The 25,000-nt window shown below is 39.3% G+C and overlaps 1 protein-coding gene across 1 annotated transcript in view; it reads left to right on the top strand.

Annotated features, from left to right (window-relative positions):
* The window catches only part of celsr3 (cadherin, EGF LAG seven-pass G-type receptor 3), a 117,412-nt gene that overhangs the window by 79,590 nt on the left and 12,822 nt on the right, over positions 1–25,000 (top strand). The window contains 12 exon segments of the mRNA XM_039801898.1: positions 918–1,019; positions 1,171–1,265; positions 1,507–1,716; positions 6,380–6,578; positions 11,098–11,292; positions 11,386–11,572; positions 12,359–12,526; positions 14,428–14,554; positions 15,502–15,708; positions 22,128–22,302; positions 23,607–23,719; positions 24,547–24,626. Coding sequence (XP_039657832.1) covers positions 918–1,019; positions 1,171–1,265; positions 1,507–1,716; positions 6,380–6,578; positions 11,098–11,292; positions 11,386–11,572; positions 12,359–12,526; positions 14,428–14,554; positions 15,502–15,708; positions 22,128–22,302; positions 23,607–23,719; positions 24,547–24,626 — 1,858 coding nt within the window.

Here is a 25,000-nt window from a genome sequence, read left to right as displayed (position 1 = left end):
TTCATGTGCTCAGCATCACATCTGAGACACTGCAGATTGGATAAAAAAAACTGTGAAATTAAGCATCTTACAGCTGCATTGTGCATTCTTATAACAGTAAGTTGCCTAGCAGGAGGTACTAAGATTGCTTGTCAAAACAACATGTTTGTCATTGACTCAGGGACAGGAACATTTGTAAAATGACTTTTTCTTCCAACTACTTTATTTTGATGGATACAATCTTGCAGCTTTCTGGTGGTTTATTGTCAAAAAGAACCAAATGATTGACAAAAATGATCTGCTTTTGAACAGTAGTTTGAAAAGCTGGATTTAATATTAAAGCTGTGGTAGGTAGGCACTTATTTTTGGCATAATTGGGCAGAAATACCATAATAATCTTTTAGCGTATTGTAATTCAGTTTGTCTCAGAGAAAACTGTCTTGTTTAAAGACGATGTAAAATATGTCAAGATGGATTTGAAACCACTATTCAGACTGAGTCAATTATCTATGGAGACAAACAGAAATGAATGAAACAAATGAGGCACTACTGAGGTATTTAATTATAACTGTGTTATAGGATTTCAGTTTCTTCTTTTATTCGGTCCTTCACAACTGCGTTTGTCAAACTTGTGTCCGAGCCTTAAAATAACAAAGAAACCGTTGATTATATTTATCTTCTATTTAACATCTTCCAGTCAATTCTCGGTATCTGTTGTTGTCTTCTGTGCAGCGTTGCCACTTTCCATTTTCCATCTTGTAATTGCTTCCTTTAATTTGTAGCTGCTATTTTATTCTCTCGCATTCATTTTAATTTTCTATACTGCAAGTCAAAAGAAAAACATTTCCACATCATCAGGGACTTATTGTTATGTTCTTAATTGAAAAGTTCATCAAACTGATAAGGATGATTTTGAAGAATGTTCTTTCTCTCTGCAGTCATTTATGATGGTTGTCCAAAAACCATCACTCAGGGGATCTGGTGGCCTCGGACCAAGTTCAACCTGCCTGCCGCAGTGCCCTGCCCCAAAGGCTCCGTCGGTCCGTACACACTCACACACAGTAACATGAGTGCATTCAGACACATAGCTATGGAAATACTCACATACTGCCTAATGTCTGTTTTGAACTTTAGTTTAATCTATATATGCCATGACCTTGTGAAAAGACTTCCTATTTCTCCTCCTTGCAGGTGCAGCCATCAGACATTGTGATTTAGAGAGAGGATGGCTGGAGCCAGACCTTTATAACTGCACCTCACCTCCATTTGTGGAGCTCAATGCCGCTGTATGTAGTCTAATATCATTAAACACGTCTTCATGGGTCCCAAGGACATGATTTAATGCAGACATTGTATATGTGTAAGCAACTTTAAATTAACTAGAGGTACTGTACAATGCCTCTTTGTAGTCATGCTGTAGTGCTTCTGTACATATTAGTATTGTCATTAAATCCCAGTAATTCTTAAATGTGTGAAAAAAGGGGGTAAATTAACTTTTTCATGTTTTGTTGGTGTCTGTATGTTTAGCTTGATTCTCTGGAGCGTAATGAGACAGAACTGAACACAATCATGGAGAAGAAACTTGCCCACCAGCTCCGTGACGTCACCGAGGCAACCGCCCGACTCTACGGTAACGACTTACAGATCACCGAACGGCTGCTGTCCCGCCTCCTGACCTTCGAGACCCAACAGAGCGGCTTCGGACTCACCGCTACTCAGGACGCACATTTTAATGAGGTAAAAAAAAGAACACATGATTTAAATATTTTTTTTTTCAGTTTTTACCAAACGCAGACTCTCTGTGTGCTTTACTCTGACATGTGTTTATACCTTTCCGTAGAAGGGTGAGAGCAGTGAGAAGTGGGGGCAGGTGTACAGCTAAAGCCTTCAGAGTTTCTTCCAGTGGCATACAGTGGAACATATAAAGACATACAGTATTTGACATTAACAAGGGTTATTGCATTTTTGTGAGAAAGAGGTTAGATATTGTCAAATTTGTAGTTGTATTAATGTTTTGATGATTAAAAATGCTCACATTTATACCTCAAATATCAGTGAGAGGTAAATTGCAAATTATGTTAAAAATACTACAGCTTTTTTACTACAGACTTAATTGGCATTGTTAACCAAGACTGGTGTAACCAACAAGCTGATTAACATTTTGGAATAGTAGTTTATGGAGAGCATCTCCAACCACAGATTTTGGGTCTGATATTCTACCATCACAAATGATATTTAAGTTATTTTAAAGAATAAGCCAGATTTCCACTCTATATTACTTCTACCAGCAACCACAAATCTGCACAGAATCTGCCAGAAGACATAAAATAGGTGCTGTTATTTACAACCGTAGATTTGATTGATGTAGTGTACCTTTTACGGGATACAGACCCAGTGACGAGATCGTACAATGAGATGTCTTTTCTCAGAAATGGGAAGTAATGTTGCCATGGCAATGCAGTGACAGTAGCTCATGAAATATTGCAACATGTCATCTCCCCATATTAACTGACAGAGTCTCATTTTACCTGATAGGACGGCTTCAGTTGAGGATGCTGGAGCTGACACAGGATCATTTTAGCATGTTGGTGTTTTGACATAAAGGCGCTAAATGAGATCTCCATCTCATTCTGATATAAATATTTAGCTTATACATCAAATTTGGCTGTCAAGAAATAAGTTGTCCATACATCACAAGTAAGTGGCTGAAGATATTAAGTAAAACCGCCATCTTGCCTCTAAAGCTACTGTTTCAATTTACTGGCTCGTGTGTCAGTAATTGACAAATTGCATGTCACTATGGAAACAGTGATGTGAAATTGACACGCTAGCGATTGTGTACATATATCTTCATTCATGATGAGAATTTTAATATCAAGTCTTGGTAAAATATAATATGTCACAACTTTTCTCCCGTCATTCATACACACATTGTTACACATCGCTACAATACACAGCTAGTAGTTATAAGAGTAATAGTAGTAGTAGTATTTCATTTAGAAGTAAGGTGTTGAATGGTATTCTTACACTACCCGACATTTGAATTCATTTATCTTTAGCTTATGAGTTAGTTCCAGCTGGTTTGTACAGCCGGGGGAGGATTCATTCATATTCAACAGGGGACCATGGTGGGCAGTTAAAAAGCAGTTTTCTTCTCTCACATGATTCTACAGTTGACCCAGGGAAGCATTTAATAATTAATGATAACAGGGAGGATCTAGCCACCTGATGGCAAGTGTAGCTGAAGTAGCCACACTCATTCATGCTCTCACAGCTAAGAATGAGTTGCTATAGAAACTGAGTGGGTGTGGCAGGAGCATCCCGTAGTTTGAACCAAAGAATTTCATCTCTGTCAATTTGTAATTATATGAAAACATATTTGAAGATAGACTTGAGCTTTGATAGATTTCATTCATGCATAAACATTCTTTTTATTTTACGAAAAAATTCCCAGAATCAAAGACAATTTTTGAAAACGTGCCTGCATTAAAAGGTCCAGCGACCTTCACACCGTTTCTCTTGTGGTTCTACATAAGAAGTAAGAACCCCTTCTAGTTTATGGCATGAGGTATATTTAAATGCAGTGGGTAAAAGGGAGGAGTGTATCTATCCCTCTGAGGTGAACAATTAAATAAAAAGCACCCCCATTTATCTGATTTTATACACACTTGTTGCACAAGCTGAATTCCCAGCTACACACTGTGGCTCCAGTTTCTGCTGTGAACAAAAGAGAAAGGACGCCATCCTGTGTAAGGGTTTCTTTACTCCCTTTTCTTACAAACAGCATCTGTCATGGGCTGATTAATTAAATTAAATAAAATTGATAACCAATGTTAAATTTGTTTTTGTTTCATAAAAATGCATTCCTAACCAATCTTAAATGAACAAGAACATTTTATTGGGGCACTCAAAAGCATCACAGTTCAATACATTATCTTTGGCTAACAAGGACAGTTGCTATAGCAACACAGCAGTAGCCTTAATGAGATCCTATATGGAGTGGAATGAAAACCTTTTCCTGCCTGACATTTCACTGATGTTTCACCTCACCTGACAGTAAATCAGAAATATGGGGGTTTAACATTTGGTTTTGCTGGTTTACAGCAACAGAAAGCAGCTATATGTTGCCACAATACTACAGTTATGATTTGTATTGTCATTTTGCAGTTTCCAGAAAACAATAACCTGAACTCGCCTCACTTGTAACCTCAACCTCTTGCTCTAAAACAGTTGCGCTGGCTACATCTCATCATCTAGAGTTTAATGAAGCAGCTATGCTTTACCCTGATGTGTCGCTGCAGACAGCCCAATTTTTTCTCACCAATAAAAAAAGATATAATATATCTGGTAACACTTGTAACCTCACTTTTAACAGCGGCTATTAGGCTGCACGAACAGGTAATGTAGAACACTGTTACTATAGTAACCCAGCGGTGGTAACGGAGCCCTGTGGCTACAGGACAAACAAAGGAAGGCAGGGAGGGAAGTCGAGTTTTTGCATCAGGAATGTAGCAATGATTGGAAGAAGAAATCTTTCATGTTCAAGCTGTGATCAGATCGATCTGGAGACTACTGCGCTTCCAGATAGGGCTCATGTCTTATCAGGTACACAGCAAAAAATGTGTTTTAAAATGAGGGAGAGAAATTCAGATATTACACGTTCTATAATATGTAAACATTTGGCATTTGTTATGATGCCAGTGTACTGCGCAATGGTCCAGAAAGGTTGGTTATGTAATTGTTTTCATAGTGGGATCTCTACAGCCTAAATAAAGGGTAAGAAGAGAAAGGGAATTCATTTCATTGAACATTTAGAAAAAATTTGCGATAAAAAAAAAAAAAAGATTCCAAATAGGATTTGGATATGACATGTTGCACATATAAACTGTTTGTTGAACTGATCGGGCTAGCATTATGTTCCAACCTGTCATCCATGCTGCCTCTCAGTCAGCCTTTGCGTGCTGCTTTCTCAGCCAGTAATCCTGTCATCTGCTGCCTCTTTAAAACTCACATCTCTGTCCTTTTGTTTGCCTCCATTGTTTTTCACCCTTTTTCTTTTAAATAGATAAATACAGGCCATATGAGCTCTTGCAGTGTACAGCCTGATTGGGTGTGGAGCTTAACACCCACCATTACATTTTTTTCATTAAGAAATATTGGCTTATTTTCAATCTTAGTAATACCGTATATTTGAGTTCCTGATTTTCTCTAAAAAAAGACCACATGCTCAGAGGAAGTCATTAATGGAAACTGGACTGTGCATGTTTATGCAGTCTAGGGTTGAATGTGATTTTTAAGAAAGCAGAAAGCATGGTTGCATGTTTACTTAAAACAAATATTTATTCATAACAGTGTTTTTGACCTTTTTAAGTTACAAATTTTGTAACAAATCAATACAAAAACTTTGAATCTTTAGGCATCTGTCTCTTGTGATCATCCATTATTGTCTCCTGCTTCCAACAATCACTTTTTCTTGCTACCATTTTCCATTTCATCACATCTGTCTTGTTTCTTCACCTTTCTCTCTGTTTCCTACATCTCTGAGCCAAGCTTAAGCTTCTTTCTATAGCTGTTTCTCTCTCTCTCATTCTCTTTTTTTCTGTCCTTGCCACTTACTTATCCACAATCCTTATTTCTGATATTCCCTTCCTTTTCCTCTACAATTCACTAAGTTCTTCCTACTTCAAACTTTAAATAAGTATATTGAGCACCCCCCCCCCCCACACCTCTCTCTCTCTCTCTCTCTCTCCCTCTCTCTCTCTCTCTCTCTCTCTTTTGTTTAGAACATTTTGCAAGGCTGTGTAGTCTAGACTTTATATAACAGGTTTCAATCCAGAATCACAAACCTTTCATGAAAAGCATGGAAATGGAGGCACTGTGCATAAATGGCAACATGACTGCTGCAAAACGTAACTATAATTGGGGTCAAGACTTGTTTGGATGTTATTTTTTGGCTCTGTTAACAATTTTCCCCATGTTCTTGTGGTTCCCGGTCACAGTAGCCTGACAAAAGGCTTGACAATAAGGCTTTTTCAGATTTCTTGTCTACTCAACCAGAATCTGTAACAAACTCAAGTTCTGTCTTTCTCGTTTTTTACTCTCTCTATAAGGCTTTAATGTCTGCCTCTTCAGAATCATTGGAACATTTAAGCTGGTGTCTGCCCAGAAAAAAAGATCAACTTTCTTCATATCATCTAAGTCTCTTTCCCTTTCCTGATCCACGATGTTGTTACTTTTTCTATCTTCTATCTTATTTTTTTCTTCTTCTCAAATAAACATGCACTGACTCCTCAGAAATGATCAACAGAAGCACCTGTGAAAAAACAGTTCACCACCACTATCTACTTCTATTTATTTCCTTTCTTCTTTTACTGATTGTTCATCTTTCTGCTGCTTGCAGAACATTGTGCGGGGCTGCAGTGTGCTGTTGGGTCCTGGTACCTCTGGGCTTTGGCGGGCTCTCGCTCAGAGTCAGAACCACATCCCGGGTGGCGGTCCGGCCGAGCTGACGGAGCTGCTGGAGCAGTACGCCCAGAATCTGGCCCAGAACATGAAGCTCACCTACCTCAATCCTGTGGCGCTGGTTGCTCCAAACATAGGTGAGTTCAGAATGACTATACACACAGTCACAGACATAATTCAATAGCTTATATCTAACCAGACTCAATAAAAGAGAGGACAGTAATACAATCTTAATCTTTACACGATTTGCAGCAGTTTTCTCATTATACTGTAAATCGCTGCTGTGAAATCAGCTAGAATGACTCATTGTAAAGCGGGAGATGAACAATGTTAATGCAAATGATGGTGGCACAGCCAGAGCGCTGGCAGCAGCACATGAATTTCACACTCCCACACACACACAGCAACTAATGCTTCCAGCACATGCACAGAAAACCTGAAGTGCTGTAGCACTGGCCAACATTCATCATTTTGATTTACCGATGCCGAACACACAATCACACACATAACAGTAACAGACACAAGTACAAGCACACACACAGACACACACTCTGATAGTCTGGAGTTTATTATTACTGAAGACCTCCATAAAACTCATGAAAAAGTTCATAAATACATTTTCTTAGCATTTACTGTATATGAAAAGTGAGTTAGTTAACTCTCTCAGAAACACACACACACACACACGTACATCTGCAGATTTGGCCATGTGCCCTGTGTCATTTAGTTTCTGGCATCCTGTCACTTGTACATTTTGCTCTTTTCCATGTGTTTCTGTCACTTTAGCAGTGTTTGTGATACTGTTAAACAATCTGTGCCACATACAACAACAACAAGAGCCTGGTGTTGAAATAGCAACAGCAGCAGCTCTGGCAGGGATGAAGCCAGACAATGAATTTCACACTCAGTTAATACTCTTAGCCACACACACAGATTGCATTTCTATAAAATACAATACACCCAAAACTCATGAAACTCATCAAAGTTACCAAGTAGTGAATCTTGCCTCACCAGCTTCTTCCAGTGTAGTTTGTTAATACAGTTAATCCCAGACCTGAAGAAAATATAAAATAGGCTTACCTGTCTTGGCCAACATGAATTGCCTGCTTTTATTTTTTTTTCTATGTGACTCTGATCTCTTTCTTCTTTCACTATATATGCTTCCTCTTTGGAATACATCTAAAATGCTGTTAGATCATTTTAAACTGACAGCCTGATGCAGAGCCCCAGATGGAGCCCATAGAATTAGTAGCTGTAGTGAAAGCAGAAATGCAATATAATTTCATATTCTTGTTTTCAGTCATTAAAATGGCAAATCTTAATTTATTCTTTTTACCAATAAACCATTTGTTTCTCCATCAAAAAATGTATTACAGATTTTTTAAATCAGAAAGCAGACTTTCTCCACACACACACACACACACACACACACACACACACACACACACACACACACACACACACGTAATTATTGAGTGATCTCTCTCCTCTCTTAGCATTGAGTGCTGGTCCACTTCTGTTCGCTTGGTCAAGTGTTCACTCATTATTGGACACTCCACATTGACTATGTACTTTCTGTTTGCCACCCCATTTCCTGTAATACGACAGTTCCTCTGTTCGTGTGTGTGTGTGTGTGTGTGTGTGTGTGTGTGTGTGTGTGTGTGTGTGTGTGTGTGTGTGTGTGTGTGTGTGTATTTGGTATTGGCTCTTCACACTCTCAAATGCACAGAGATTAAATGGGTTTATTGACACAAGCAGTTTAGGTTTCCCCTTAAAGGAGTGATAGAATGCAAAACCGATTTTACCTTGTCATAGTTGAATAACGACAGTGTAGTGGGTAAATAGGACATACATAGAATCTCAAAATCCCATTGACATCCTCTGCAAATCTCACAATTTGAAACTGCCTGTGAAAACGGGCAAATCTCAACGAACCACCGAGTTGACGTCAACTCGGTGGTTCCTCCTTATTTGGCTCTAGTCTCTCTCTTTGTCACGCCCCAACATTTACATAGGCTACACCACTGATCTGAGATCAGGTAGTCTTCTGAATAGGTTGCGCAGATCTCAGAAATTGTATACATTGTTCATCTGCTATTTTACCACTAAATTCACTTCTGAGACAATATGGGACGTTTTACAAAAATTTGTGGCTAATTGCAAATTTTGTCCGACTGTGTGTCGGAGTACAGCGGCCATTGCTGCCTGGGTTGCTGCCTCGCCGCCCGGCCTGTCCTCCTTCACAGACCCCGGCCTGCTGTGAGCTAGATGGAGCTCCATCACGGCCGGCAGCCCACGGTGCTCCATACCCCCGCAAACTCACCCTTTCTGGGTGGCTGGACTACCAAAAGCCGCTGCCCTGACAGAGCTCCAGGGCCTGCAGCTCGCTGTTCTGCCTCTTCCTGCTAAATGGCCGGTGTGTGTGAGTGAGAGCGCGGTCAGCGAGCTTGTTACGCCCGCAATCTCTTACCACAGGTTCCAGTTAATCTTATAATGGATATGTGTTGAGTTATTTAAACAAACGATCGGGGAAATAAATGCCTCTTGTCCGCGAGTCTCATTGATAGAGCCCGCAGCTGGATGGAGCTCTATCAATGAGAGCTAGCTTACCTCCTCCTAGACCTCAGAAATTCACAAAAATGCATTAAATTGAAATCGGACAAAAGTGTTAGCTAAGCTTTGTAAGGCCTTAGGGTAGCTGTAATATAAGTGGCATGACGAAGTGTAAATATACTCTAGTTATGCTGAAAGTGTAGCTAACTACCTGCGATCTTTACCCATAGGATTGAAGGGACACTAGCAGCTAACAAAACCCCTCATATTCACAAAAATGCATTAAATTTAAATCAGACACAAGTGTTAGCTTTGTAAGACATTGGGGTAGCTGTAATATAAGTGGTGTGACGAAATTCAAACTGTAAATATACTATAGTTATGCCGGCAGCGGACAGCCGGCCAGCTCCGCGGAGCCCCGAGCCTCGGTAGTCCAGTAACCCAGAAACGGTGACTTTGCCCTGGGTATGGAGCCCAGGCTTTCTCTTCAGACTGTGTGGAGCTCCTGAAGTCCGACATGTCTTACCAAATTTGCAATTAGCCATCAATTTTCATTAAACAGCCCATATTTGAGCTTTATATAGTTGATTTCTCGCATAAAAAAGTCTCAGAAGTGAATTTAATAACGAAATAGCAGACAATGTATAACATTGCACTGTCTCGTCTCCAATGTAGGTGTATGTGGTTCGCTCAACCAATCACTGCGCAGCTCATCTAAATATTCATGAGCATACCATATTTGGAAGAAAAGCTCTTGTTTCAAATAGGGCCATATTCACAGGGTGGTTAAGGGCCCATAAAATAGCAACCGGGACATTTTAAGCCCAACCAGTGTTACATACCCTATTAGGAGACCTTAAGGAACAGTGTGAAATACCCTATATAATCATTCAATCAATCTCCAATTTAAATTGTATATAAAAGGGAAAATAGTTGTATTTTTGAGTTAAGAAAATTACCGAATTTATGTAAAATTTTTATTAAAACGTGATTTCCAGCTGTCAGAAAGCTGAAAGACCACTTCCTAGCTTGTCAAACTTTGGACCAATTAAAAAATGGTGGTTATGGTCAAATTCTTTATCAACCGTTGATTTAGGAGGTCTTAAATGTGCTGTTAAATGGAGCTGCAGGTTTAGTAAAAATAAATTATTACCAATTTAATTTTGAGACATTAGTATTATTACCATAAACACAAGGGTGGATTGATTAATGTCAGTCTGTAGTGTCCTCTATTCAGCAGTTTACTTTGTGTGACATGAGGTCAGACATGGCAAGAAATCTGCTTCAATGGTTAATGGCATAAAACAGGATAAGGGTGCTGTTCTTCTAGTGAAAAAATAGCTAACCTTAACAGTTTCTCACAATGTCAGATGCTGGGAGCAGTGAAGGGGCAATGAAAAAATCACTTTCAACTTGCTGATCCTGTATTTAGCAAAGAAACTAAATGTATAATAAATAATTAAGCAACGGTAACTGGTTTACTGTAAAGTCTGCACTTTTTTCAATAAATGTTTTTAGCATCTTCTGCAGGCATTTAGGTGAATCAGTTTTTTAAGTAAAGCACCCTGAAGAAAGCCCTGCACCAAATCATGTTCATCAGGGTGTTACTTAACTGGCTCAGTTAAGTAAGTACCGAAATGTGTGTACCGGGAACATTATACATTATTGAGGTTTGCTGCCGATCTTGTTAATTAAATAGGTAGTTACTATTGAACTGGCATGTAAAAATTGAGCAATTCATCATTTTAACAAAGATAAAAGACAGCTTAGCCTTTAACAATTACAAGTCCCATGATGCTTTGTGTGTGTGGTATACAGTACAGTATGTTGTTAAATGCTAGCAAGATAATAGTTGCTTTATCATTTTTTTTTATTATAGTGTGCTCAACTGTACTATCCAATACAGTAATAGATAGTCATTTATCTTACAATATGGCTCTATAACATAAATCTTCTATACGATAGTATAGCAAGGTCTCTTAATTAATTGGTCAATAACATTTTCCTGTTTATGTTTTCTGCAAATTCCCCAACACCTGCCACTTATGTTGTTTCCAAAGTTGTGTGTTCATGTGTGTTTATTGCTGCCTGTTTGTTTGTCAGTCATGAACCTGGACCGTGTGGAGAACCAGACCCATGTGCGGCGGCGTTTCCCACGTTACCACACCACCCTGTTTCGCGGCCAGGCATTGTGGGATCCCAACACCCATGTGTTACTGCCCCCTGCTGCGCTGGTGCCACAACGACAGCAACAACAACAACACAACTGGAAGGAGAAGGAGCGGACAGAGAAAGAGCGTAAGAACAGGCACACATGTATAGAATTAATGGCTTGAGCTTGTAAGTGGCTGAAACTAATAGAATATGCTCACACAGACTTCTCCATTTCAGCCTTGGCCCCTCAGAATGCTGCTCCTGCCGCTGTCAGTATCTCAGCCAATCAGACAGGAGAATACACTGCAGCAAGACGCACTGTTTCAATGCCAGAGCCTCCCATCACCATCGTCATCATGCTGATATATCGCAGTCTGGGCAGCGCCCTCCCTCCCAAGTACCACACAGACCGACGAGGAGTGAGGTGGGAATCAATCACACTCAGAACAATAACAATCTGATTACAGCAGCTGTCTGAACACTCTTAGGAAGGAAGCAACAGGATATAGAAATCCGGATTACCCATGTATCTTTTGCAAACGTAAACCAAAATTGCTATTATATAACAGGAGCATCAAATCATTGGAGACCCATCATTTTCAGAATATTGTTATCTTTAATCATAAACAGCAACTTTCCAAAATTTAAAAAGAAATGTCATTAATCAATTTGTCTATAAAATGTGAGAAAAAAAACAAAAAAAAAACCTGACCAACCACCAAAAATATTCTATTTACAATTATATGAAACGGACAAAAAAGCTGCAAATTCTCACATTTGATAATCTGGAATTAGAAATGTTTTTCATTTTTACTTGATGAGTACCTTAAACGATAAATTTATGATCAAATTATCGTTGGTTTTCTGTAAGTTAATATAGACTAATTGCTTCAGCATTATTTCCGATATCAAAGTCCTTGTCATCCGTTTTTTCTCTCTCTTTCTATCATGGTATCTTTGCCTCTTTTGTTCTCTCCCCCTATCCTCCAATGCCTCTTCCTCACCTCACCTCTGGGCTTAATTACAAAGCAACAAACTGTCCAGTTTTTAGTAGGTGTCAATAAGCAGTCATTGACGTTTAGTATACCAGTTTCGTTCCTCTCTGCTCACCTTGTCTGTGCCTTTTTTTACCGTCCTTACCAGGACATCAGACTCTGCTTTCTGTCTTATCTAGTAGATGTATGGTAACTCTGCGTTGTCTCTGCCTCAGGCTTCCCAGACACCCGGTAATGAACTCCCCAGTGGTCAGTATCTCTGTCTACAACAACCAGACGTTTGTGGGCGGACAACTGGACCAGCCCATCCTTCTTGAGTTCAAGCTGCTGGAGACGGCCAATCGCAGCAAGCCACTGTGTGTGCAGTGGAACCACAGCAGTCCGTGAGTACAGATTACACTTGTTTATATATTCCCACACACACACACACACACACACAGTAGCTGGGCTACAGACAGCATTAAATCATTTTAGACCGTGTTGGCATTTCACAAGTAAACTGGAGTTCAAATGTTGAGTCAATGGAGTGTGTGTGTGTGTGCGTGCATGCATGCGTATACCTGTGTTGGCAGTACTGCCCATAGTGGTTGTTCCACAGTCACAGATGTTAGCGACACGTCACACATTCTGCACGCAGAATATGAGCTGCTGCCATCCGGTAGGAGGTTTAGAGTTCCTCGCTGCAGACTTAACCGTTTCAAAAACTCATTTATCCCAGTGTCTATTAAGCTTCTAAATAGCCGCAAGTAAAAGGCAGAACAGGCCTGGATGACGATGGAGATATGTAATTGTTGTATTTGTGATCTCTCTTTTTTAATTTAATTTATTTATTTTGAGTAATGTTTAACCAGTGTATTGCATGACACCGTGTTGGGTTTTTATACACAATCAGGACCATAGTACAGCCTGTGGTATAGTATTGTACAGTATCTGTTGTTTGTACATGCTGTCTGTGTTTATTTGTTTTTACTATGGCTGCAGCATGGGTTTAGTGCCCAAGACAAATTTCCCACGTTGTGGGACAATAAAGTTAATCTTGAATCTTGTATCCATGGGAAGAGCTGGGCTTCCTGTGGCACTGAGCCTCATTTTCACATGGATTCAGATGACAAGCGTCAGTGCAGCCTCTACCATAGTAACCTGGGCGGGGGAGAGAGAGAGAGAGAGAGAGAGGATTACTTTCACAATCACTGCCACCCTGACCCTACTAGTCAAATACAAACACCACCTAGCAAAATATGCTGCCCTGTCTCTTATAAATATGTTTATACAGTATAAAACTAACTTTACCTGTTACATGAATTGAACAGTTTGTAGAAACGAAACCCACACAGTCCTGATGAAGCGAATTCTAAGTTCAACTTAACTCTTAATAAAAACCTGGAGATTTGAAACCAGATTTGAAACCATAGTGCATAGATTCTGTCTTCCACACACACACACACACACACACACACACACACACACACACACACACACACACACACACACACACACACACACACTGTACATTAGGGCTGTATTGATACTCACACTGTATTGATACTGTTTATACAACTGAAATTCAATAACTTTCCAATATCTTTATAGATAATTAACTTGATTATGATATGTATATATTTTGAATGCATTACACTTAATGTTTTAAGTTCTCTAAATGTTGTAAATCTGTGTAATGAATATACATATCTGTATGGTGCAGTGTTGAAACACATTCACAGGGACAGCAAAAATACTATCCACGTTGTTGTTGGAAAACATTTCTTTTTGTGATTCATAAAATTTGTTGTGTCATAAAAATATAATATTAATTTGATGAGTCTGGTTTTTGTCTTCTTTGCTTTTAAGTATGAAATATATTCAATAGCTGACTTTCTGGCACTGGATTTATGACCACCCTTGTTATAACCAATAACAATAATGATGGTTCAGTTCCATGAAGTGTCCAAGTAAGCCATGCCAGTGAGCCAGCATGCCCAATATTAGTACCTTGGAACTGCAAATATAAAATTGCAGTGTGTTAGTGTGTTTATGTTTTACTCAGAACTTCTAGACTTGCATACAAGCTGCAACGGTGGAACGTTGTTTACTTTACTAGTCCTACTAGTCCTGTTGATGGATCATAACATATATTTGTGCACATAGGATACAGTTAGTCTTTTCATGTCTTTGTGTATGCACATCTTTTATTCCTCTCTCTCTCTCTCTCTCTCTTTTTTTTTTTTTTTTTTTTTTTTTTTTTTTTTTTTTTTTTTTTTTTCTCTCTCTCTCTCTCTCTCTGCAGGTATGAGATAGGAGGTTGTTGGACAGTCAGGGACTGTATGGTGGTGTACAGGAACACCTCACATGTCCGCTGTCAGTGCCAGAGACTGGGCACCTTTGGCGTTCTGATGGACAGTTCACACAGAGAGGTTAGTGATCCGTCAGTGAAAACTCCTCCCATATATACAGTATATCCCACTTATTTATAATCATTTAATTAATATGCCTCTCTAACATAATGAGGCATGTAGTGGATTCATCTCCTATCAGTGATCCTGCTTTTTGCCAGTGTGTCGGTTTTCCTTCTTTTTTCATTTGAACATCTCAGCTGGTAATTGCTGGATTTAGTTGGTGTAAATGTTTGAAATCCCAGAGAATTAAATCCTGCCTGACATTCTGAAGCTAAAGGTAGCCTTGTTACAGCTGTAGAAGATTTTCATGGTTTAATGCAAACCCCCTGCCCATCGCACCCCTGCATACTAAGTGATGTTTTATCAGGTCTTAAAGTTTAAGGTGGGAAACTTGTGGCATCAGAAGCCTCATGGCTTATGATGAAATTCAAGTTGTACATTTCTCAAAATATGGATAGTTTACTTAATCACTTCAGCATCAGCATTAGTCCAGAGGAATGTGAAGAGGAGTATCCCATTTCCATTTATTTGCCCAAACGCAAAAGCCTGGAAGTGTTTGTTATGTTTACTGGCGAATGCGAAGCAAAGGCTGCCTGTGCATGCAAAGGCAGTGATGAATCGATTTTAGGCTTTTGATACTCTGATTCCCCCTGCCAGAATAAAAAGGATAAAAAGATAGATTCTTCTTTTCCTGTATGCTTTCTTTTATTTTCTCTTTCAATTGCTTTGAGACTTCATAAATGAAATGATTTGTAGTTTAAATAGTTTAAATACAGAGATCCTTTGCCTCTCTCAATCCTTTAGAAGCCTTTAATATTTAGCATTACAAACCAGCTGGTATTCTGTGCAGCTGGACAGTGTTACATTTCATGATTTTTTTGGATATTGATGTTTCATCTACTCCCACCAAAGTGATATACACTCAATAATACCCTCTTTCCCTTCACCCATCTCTCTATGAGCAGCAGTTGGAGGGGGATCTGGAGACACTGGCCCTGGTCACATACTCTTCTCTGTGCGTCTCCATGCTGGCCCTCCTCCTCACTGTCCTGGTGCTCTCATGCCTCCGAGGCCTCAAGTCCAACACCAGAAGCATACATTCAAACACAGCAGCGGCCATGTTTTTGTCGGAGCTGGTTTTTCTGCTCGGGGTCAATCACACTGAACAACAGGTAAATACTGGTGGGGGGTTGTGGGCTTGTGTTTCTTAAGCCCTGTTCATTCTGTAATGTCTTTAGCTTCTTTGCCATTCCTCCAGTTCCCAACTTGCAGCTTGGTGAATGAGCAAACATTCGCTTTACCTCATAATTGTCTCATTTTTAGCCACGTTTTGCAGATTTGAAGGTGTACTCCCTTCCAAATTATGGCTGGTAGTTGGAAACTACCTATGTCCTCCTTCACTGGTGCAGTTCTAAAGAATATATCAAGACATCTCTGTCTTTTTACCTTACTTCTACTATTTACCCTCTGTATCGCTCCATCCTGCTCACTTTGTGCCCCTGTACATCAAGCGTGTGTTTTTTGCTGCTTTTTTTTTTTTTACTTTAAGTCCTCTTCCTATTATGCTAAATACTTCCTAAATTTTTCCTCCTCCTCTGCCCTTGTTCTTATGTTTCCTTCCTCTCTCCTGACAACTTTCTCTTTTTCTTTTGTTACATCACAAATGTGTATGTGTGTGTTTAAAGAGCAGCAAGTCTTGTAGAAAGTGCATTGCAAATACGTGCTCACTCAGCGTAAAATTCAATTAATTAAGCTCACACTGTCAACTGTACGGCTCTTACAGTGGGACTGTTTACTTCGAGCTGAACAATATGTTCTCTAATTTATGTGCATCATGCTTGGAAGAGCATGTTAGTGCTCGCAGCGGTCGTGTGTTTGTTTGCACACTTGTTTTTACATGTTTGTGCGTATTTTAGTCTTTTTAGTGTGTAACTTGTAGTGTTTTGATTCTGTGTGTGTGTGTGTGTGTGTGTGTGTGTGTGTGTGTGTGTGTGTGTGTGCGCGCGCGTGCGTGGGGAGTGTGGAATTCATTATCTGGCTGTATTCCTGCCATGGTTGCTTCTATTTCTGTATCATCTCTGACTGTATTGTTAGGAATTTGTTCTGAGCTTCTTTTAACCTTAAAATCTGAGACGGCTGCAAAAGTGCAACCAAGTATTCCACAATGTTTTCTAACGATTTCAAGTTTTTGAGGTAATACAGCCACTTAAGAAACTGTTTTGCTTGATTCTGAATACATCCTTAATTCAGAAAAACAGAGCTCCCTATTTTTGGAACTAATAAGCCAATAACTCATTAATTCAGAAAGACAGGGCCTGTTTAGATACATAAATTGCAAGATCACCTGCAACCTACAATGTTTGAATACCTCAATGGGTAACATCATTGACTTTAATTTGGGAGACCCTGGTTCAAATCCTGGAGAGGGATTTTGTCCCAGCCGCTTTACTGTTTCACCGAATCACTTTCCTGTTCAACTGAAATGCCTTACTGTTCAACTGAAACTCTTTCCTGTTCAAATGAAATCCTCTCACGTGTAATACTGAAACGGGCTCATAAACACAACTGAAATGCTCTCATCAACACTACTGAAATGCTTTCATAAACACTACTGAAACACACTCACGTGCTGTACTGAAACATTCTCATATACACTATTGAGAGTGAATTCCCGTTTCAGTTGTGTATATGAGAGTGATTCAGTATTGCACGTGAGAGGGTTTCAAAAGCGTTTATGAGAACGTTTCAGTGTTGTGCATGAGAGCGTTTCACTGTTGCGCGTGAGTGTTTTCAGTAGCGTTCATGAGAGCGTTTCAGTAGCGTTTATGAGAGCGTTTCAGTAGCGTTTATGAGCAAATCAGTGGTGTGTATGTGAGGTTTCAGTATAGTATGTGAGAGTATACAGGGTGTCCGCGGGGTTTTAAAAAGTATTAAAAGGTAGTAAATCAAATTGGTAAAAATTAAGGCCATTAAAAGGTATTAAAAGGTATTAATCATCATTTTATGAGGTATTAATTTTTTAAATATTTTTTTTGCAAACTATGAGTTGTCCATTTGTTTTATTATGTGTATTTAAGTTGATCTTGTCAAGTTTGTGTGATATTATATCCTATCCCACATCGGGTGATCGGGTGATGGCCTATTTTAGCGGTTGTCTTTCAAATTCCCTCTGCACGCTACAACCAAGCAGAACAACGAAGAAGATAGCGGAGCTAGTTGATAGATTAAACTTTTGCCGTATCCGGTCGGCAAAACTCCGAACACATCTTCCTTTTTTAAGAATTACTTCAGTGCCATTCTTTCTTTTCTCAAAGAAAAGATTAACTCCAAGTCTTCCAGAGTCGCGGCCAAAGACGATTCCAAAGACCGCTGTTAGCCAGCAGCAGCTCTGCTTTGTTTAAAAGTTATTTGTATCCCACAAAGATGAACAGAGATCCTGAGTGGTTCATCACACAGATGAAGAGTATAGTGCAAACATTCCTCCAGGACAAGCAATTGACAGGTGGCATCTCAGCATGGTAAGAAAATATTGTATAGGGACAGCAGAAGTGGAAGCAGAAGGTTATTCAGATTGATTAAAGACATGTTAGCGGTCTCAGTGTGCAAGGTGGTTTTGTGCATTCTCTTAACAGTGTGGAAATGTCATTGCTTTTACCTAAATAATTTATTTAAGTTCTGAAAAAATATACTATGTACTCCTAGCTTTCGATGTAGATGCTGTTTTCTCTAGAATTGTTCTCTGCAGCAGGGGTGGGGGTGTTGAACGTCAAAAAGTAACGTTACCTGAAAACAGCGTACGTAGATTCTTTTTAGCATTTCACATCACACTTTCAGACACTATGACCTCTACTACTATACGGTCAGAAACATTGATTGTGCCAAAATATGAACAATAACGTCGCTGTCAATGGGCTTATCTGCTAATGTTAGCTACCGACCGTTACCTTAAAACCATCGTTTTTCATGTTGGTTTTTGAGAAGAAAAGCAATTAAATTGAAGCACTTACCATGAGATCACAGGTTCGCTTAGTTTCAAATGGTTATAATGGCATCGCATGTTCAAACAGTGAATGCTTGTTTGCTTGTCTGTATGTATGTCTGTTTTGTATTTCACTTGCCTCATGGAATATTTTCCATGTGTACTCATTTGGGTGTCTGTATATACAGGATAAGGTTCAATTAGTTTTAAGTGGTTATAATGGCATCAGTGAATGCTTGTTTCTTTGAACTGCTTTAATTTATCGTTTTATTTCATCTATTCATTTTATTCAATAGGGGGAATAAATGCAAGATCTTTCCAAAGTCAGTGAGTCTCAATCTATTCTGTTGACTTTCCCTATCTGCATTGTTCTATTGGCCAAACGTGTTGCCATATAAACCTGCAACTCAATGGCGTGTTGGTTTTAAAAAAAATTGAGAAGGTATTAAAAATGGTATTAAAAGGTATTGAATTTACCTCTAGGATTTCTGTATATACCCTGATATAATTTTTCACTAGTGTGTATAACAGCATTTCACTAGAGTGTGTGAGAGCATTTCAATTGTATGTGTGTGAGGTAATTGTGAATAATGTTCCAGATGGCCCCTCATACATTTATATACAGTACAGGCCAAACGTTTGGACACACCTTCTCATTCAATGTGTTTCCTTTATTTTCATGACTATTTACACTGTAGATTCTCACTGAAGGCATCAAAACTATGAATGAACACATATGGAATTATGTACTTAACAAAAAAGTGTGAAATAACTGAAAATATGTCTTATATTTTAGATTCCTCAAAGTAGCCACCCTTTGCCCTGATTACTGCTTTGCACACTCTTGGCATTCTCTTGATGAGCTTCAAGAGGTAGTCCCCTGAAATGTTTTTTGGTCTTGAAGGAGTTCCCAGAGATGCTTAGCACTTGTTGGCCCTTTTGCCTTCACTCTGCGGTCCAGCTCACCCCAAACCATCTCGATTGGGTTCAAGTCTGGTGATTGTGGAGGCCAGGTCATCTGGCGCAGCACTCCATCACTCTCCTTCTTGGTCAAATAGCCCTTACACAGCCTGGAGGTGTGTTTGGGGTCATTGTCCTGTTGAAAAATAAATGATGGTCCAACTAAACGCAAACCGGATGGGATGGCACGTCGCTGCAGGATGCTGTGGTAGCCATGCTGGTTCAGTATGCCTTCAATTTTGAATAAATCCCCAACAGTGTCACCAGCAAAGCACCCCCACACCATCACACTTCCTCCTCCATTCTTCACGGTGGGAACCAGGCATGTAGAATCCATCCGTTCACCTTTTCTGCATCGCACAAAGACACGGCGGTTGGAACCAAAGATCTCAAATTTGGACTCATCAGACCAAAACACAGATTTCCACTGGTCTAATGTCCATTCCTTGTGTTTCTTGGCCCAAACAAATCTCTTCTGCTTGTTGCCTCTCCTTTGCAGTGGTTTCCTAGCAGCTATTTGACCATGAAGGCCTGATTCGCGGAGTCTCCTCTTAACAGTTGTTCTAGAGATGTGTCTGTTGCTAGAACTCTGTGTGGCATTCATCTGGTCTCTAATCTGAGCTGCTGTTAACTTGCGATTTCTGAGGCTGATGACTCGGATGAACTTATCCTCAGCAGCAGAGGTGACTCTTAGTCTTCCTTTCCTGGGGCGGTCCTCATGTGAGCCAGTTTCGTTGTAGCGCTTGATGGTTTTTGCAACTGCACTTGGGGACACATTCAAAGTTTTCGCAATTTTCCGGACTGACTGACCTTCATTTGTTAAAGTAATGATAGCCACTCGTTTCTCTTTACTTAGCTGATTGGTTCTTGCCATAATATGAATTCTAACAGTTATCCAATAGGGCTGTCGGATGTGTATCAACCTGACTTCTGCACAACACAACTGATGGTCACAACCCCATTAATAAGGGAAATAAAATCCACTAATTAACCCTGACAATGCACACCTGTGAATGAAAATCTTTTCAGGTGACTACCTCATGAAGCTCATTCAGAGAAAACCAAGGGTTTGCAGCGCTATCAAAAAAGCAAAGGGTGGCTACTTTGAGGAAACTAAAATATAAGACGTTTTCAGTTATTTCACACTTTTTTGTTAAGTACATAATTCCATATGTGTTCATTCATAGTTTTGATGCCTTCAGTGAGAATCTACAATGTAAATAGTCATGAAAATAAAGAAAACGCATTGAATGAGAAGGTGTGTCCAAACTTTTGGCTTGTACTGTATATAATTTGTTTAGGTCATCCACAACATGAAGACACACCACGCTTTTGGTGACTGTTATGAATGTTAAGGTGTCTGTCCTGTTGGCAGGCTGCTGTCACAAATCTAAGGGAGCCAAAGTTGACACAAACTTGCACGGACTCACAAGAAGCTTGTTCATTAGACAGAGTATTAGTCAACTGTAACCCCCAAAGATTGTGTCAGAGAGGAAGCGTCAATGCATATCTGATTTCAATCCTTGCAATTTAAGCCACAACAGGATGGACATCTTGAGCCTTTTAAGCTCTAATCCTCCTCTCTGGTGTTTATATAGGTTAAGAACACATGAAGAAATCATACCATACCGTTTGTTCTCACTTAAATTTGATATACTTGGTATTCAAAGCATGGTTTTGAAAGATTGCTGTCAGCAGCCATCAATTTTAACTCACAAACCCTTGCGTTTTCAAGTTGTTGGTTTAGATTTGGTTTTTACTTCTGAAGATGGTGAATTGCACTTTCAGATGTGTAGATGCTGTATTTCAGAGCCACTTGAGTTTGAATGGCATCTTTCTCATCTGGTTAAACAAAACAGACGGACGGCCCCAGAGTTCAAATAAACCACTTCAGACATGCTTGAATGCAGCCTGAGGGTAATTTCTCAGAAGGCTAAAAATGCTAATATTCTGCATTATTCATGGAGAAGTTCAGCATTACTGCCAAACCAAACAGCATCACTTAACTGACAAAAGTGATTTGGAATCATCTGCCCTGACAAAAGGTACTGGGATTTATTCCTGATAATATACTGAAAGCATCTATCTAAACCATGATATTGGATGGAGTTCAGTAAAATATGCTTCAACTGAGCTGATAATTCCCCTTAAAACCAGGAAACAAGTTAGGATTATCTTAATTTCTTGTAAATATTACAATATTTAAATATATTGTTACATAAATGCTTTCAGACTTTTGCACACATAACTGCCATGACACATTACCTGTTAGGGCGTTCTATACTATGTGTACTCATAATCGTAGTTAAGAACGCACTCTTGAGTGTTATTACTATAATTCAGCACATTAACATTAATTTACATTCATATCAGTTTTTTGCATATTTCCTGGAGACATACTTTAACACGCTGCCATAAACTCTGTTTAGTCACACTGGTAATTAAATCATGAATGCCTGTTTCTTCATCGCTGACACCTGCTGTGTTGTAATTTTGAGAGGCTTGTTGGTTGCTTGCCAAGACAAAAATCAATACGATTATAAAATTATTATATTTTTTTTCCTTATCTCTCCTTCCCTTGCTTCCTTCCTGCTTCTCCTCTCATTCCTTTCTATTCTTTCCTTTAATTATTCTCTTTCTCTACCCCTTCAGTTCCTTTGCACAGTTGTCGCCATTCTCCTGCATTACTTCTTCATGTCCACGTTTGCGTGGATGTTCGTGGAGGGCCTTCATATCTACCGCATGCAGACCGAGCAACGCAACATTAACTATGGGGCTATGAGGTTCTACTACGCCATCGGCTGGGGCGTGCCCGCCATTATTACAGGTGACACACACATACACACGCAGACACATAAGATCTCTGTGATATTTGTCAGAAACATATCAATGCATCCATGTACACTCAGTCAAACATGTCCTTGCCACATGTTTACATTCATGACATCACACGGTCATGTATGTGCACAAACACACACATCACACACATTTGCAGTGAGTCTGGCTGTGTAGATAAGGTGTCCTATTGACACGTGTATTAAACAGGTTTCTGTGACATTTTAATGCAGAGATAGTAAAGCACACATGCACGCACACACACACACACACACACACACACACAGAGACGCAAGTAGTTTCTGTCTTGACACATACGGTAAGTAAGTAATATCTGTCTTCTTTTTTCTATCTGTCTGCATCTTTTACACACACACACACACACACACACACACACACACACACACACAGGCTGCATGTCTTCTTCCTACGGCTCAGAGGTGTTTAATCTGTCTGTCTGTCTTTATTTAGGCTCTTCCTGTCTGTCTTACTTTTGTTATTCAATTTAAAAAATCTTTATACCCACGACTGTCAGAACTTTGACAGGATCTTCTGGCACCATCAGGGAGATGTAGTCTGGTTGCGTGGATAGATAAAAAATAACTTGGGGCAACCTCTAGCTCACCCAGTAAGAGCGTACGCCCCATGTAGGCTGAGTCCTTTGCAACGGCCCAGGTTTGAATCCGACCTGCGTGTCCGGCCCTTTGCTGCGTGTCATCCCCTCTCTTTCTCTCCCCTTTTCCTGTCCATCCACTGTCACTGGTTAAAAAGGAAAGAAAAAAAAATAATAATAATCTAAAAAAATAAAATAAAATAAAAATAACTTACCATGATCAAACTGATACCTGAAAACAGCAGGATCATTTAAAAGAATATTTTTATTAAGATACATTTCTTCTAACCTGAGAGAATCATAAATACAAAATTGTTACAACATTGACTAATATAATGTTAGATAGTTATATATCCGAAGCATCAGTGATACAAATCAGTACTTGGAACTGATAAATATACTGAAAACATATATAGACATCCCTGAAGGCACACCAATGTAATCATACATTTACAGCCACTGTTTCCAAAGAGCTGAATACCTTCAACATGATGTTTTGTCGCCTGAAATTATTATTTTAAAAAGAAATAATGATTACAAAGATTAATTCCTAACATTAACTGGGCTGTGTTCTGCTATGTCTTTGACCTTTCCTGCGACTGTCATTCAGATAATTAACATGCTGTCACATCCTGTACTGCTTCTCTCTTCCTGAGTCATCTGACTGTGTCTCTGCACTGCAGGCCTGGCGGTGGGCTTGGACCCAGAGGGTTATGGGAACCCAGACTTTTGTTGGATCTCCATATATGACAAACTCATCTGGAGCTTTGCTGGTCCTATAGCCATCGTCATACTGGTAACTGTCTCCCTGTCTTTCTGATATACTGTAGTTGATGCTAATGTATGCACTCAAACTTGAGTAAAAATATAGTGTGAACAGGGATGTGATAGGGAATCGTAGGGTATACTATTGATGAGTGTTCAGCTCATATGGCTTTACCCCTTAAAGATTATATAATCATAACACCTAGTGCAGATCAGCTTAACTCTGCTTACAAGGCTTGATATCATCCTAAGGTAAACTCGTCTTCAAATAAAAATGTACATAAACTTGGTTTGCTCCTTCTTCCCTGCCTTTGAATCGTTGGTTGGTTACCCTCCAAAAAGTTGCCGAATCATATCATCAGTCATAAGTGGAATTTTACAAAGACGACCCGCTTGAACTGTGCTACACCATAATTTTATTTGCTTCTAAAATAAAGCCAACACTTGTGTCAGGTTTTTTTATCATGCTTATGAATAACTCAATGCAGTGTAGTCAGCAATCAGTGTTATTCATTATACACTTTTATTCACTTTATTCATGCCTGTATTTATTTCTTTTATTCTTTTCGTCCTTCTGTTGTGCCTTCGTTTCTTTTGTAATAATTCATTTATTCAGCGGTTACTTTTCTTTCATTCACTGATTTGTCTCTTTTCTTATACTGTTTAAGCAAAGGAACCAAAACAGAGCAGTTCATAGACTTAAGTGGCTTTAATACATTTACCTTTTTTCCCTCGTAGATGACGATTTTATCCAGATTGATTTTGTTTCATCTGTTTATCCTCATCACTGCTGTTTCTAAGGGCATTATTGGATTTGCTGAAATGCATTACCTTTTGTATTGATTTCCCTCTATCCAGATGAATGGAGGCATTTTTATGATTGTAGCCAAGATGTCCTGCAATCCCTCTCAGAAGGAGACCAAGAAGCTCCCTGTCTTGTAAGTACCCACCCACCATTGTAAAATGATTTCTCACTTTCAAAAGGCTACTTTGTTGGCTATTTTTCTTCTTTTATTACTGTACTTCTCATGTTTTGGTGGAAATTAAGTTTTGCTTTATTTCAGGCTTCAGTGGTACTGTATGAAGATGGTCTAGTGACTTAAGACACCAGAAATCTGTCTTCAAAGACTCTTTTCCCGGTTGAAGCATGAAAAAAAAATTGAACATACAACACACATTCAAAGCATCTACTAACAATCTCAACAAGGCTATAAAACTATGAATCTCTAACTGTCTCATTTACTCAATGTTGTTTTGATAGACAATGATCACGTCAGGTCTTGTTATTATAAGCATATGAGCATAAACGACA

This window comes from Perca fluviatilis, chromosome 5 (assembly GCF_010015445.1).
Source record: "Perca fluviatilis chromosome 5, GENO_Pfluv_1.0, whole genome shotgun sequence".
In the NCBI taxonomy this organism is placed as follows: Eukaryota; Metazoa; Chordata; class Actinopteri; order Perciformes; family Percidae; genus Perca; species Perca fluviatilis.
This window is presented reverse-complemented; position numbering and strand designations above follow the sequence as displayed.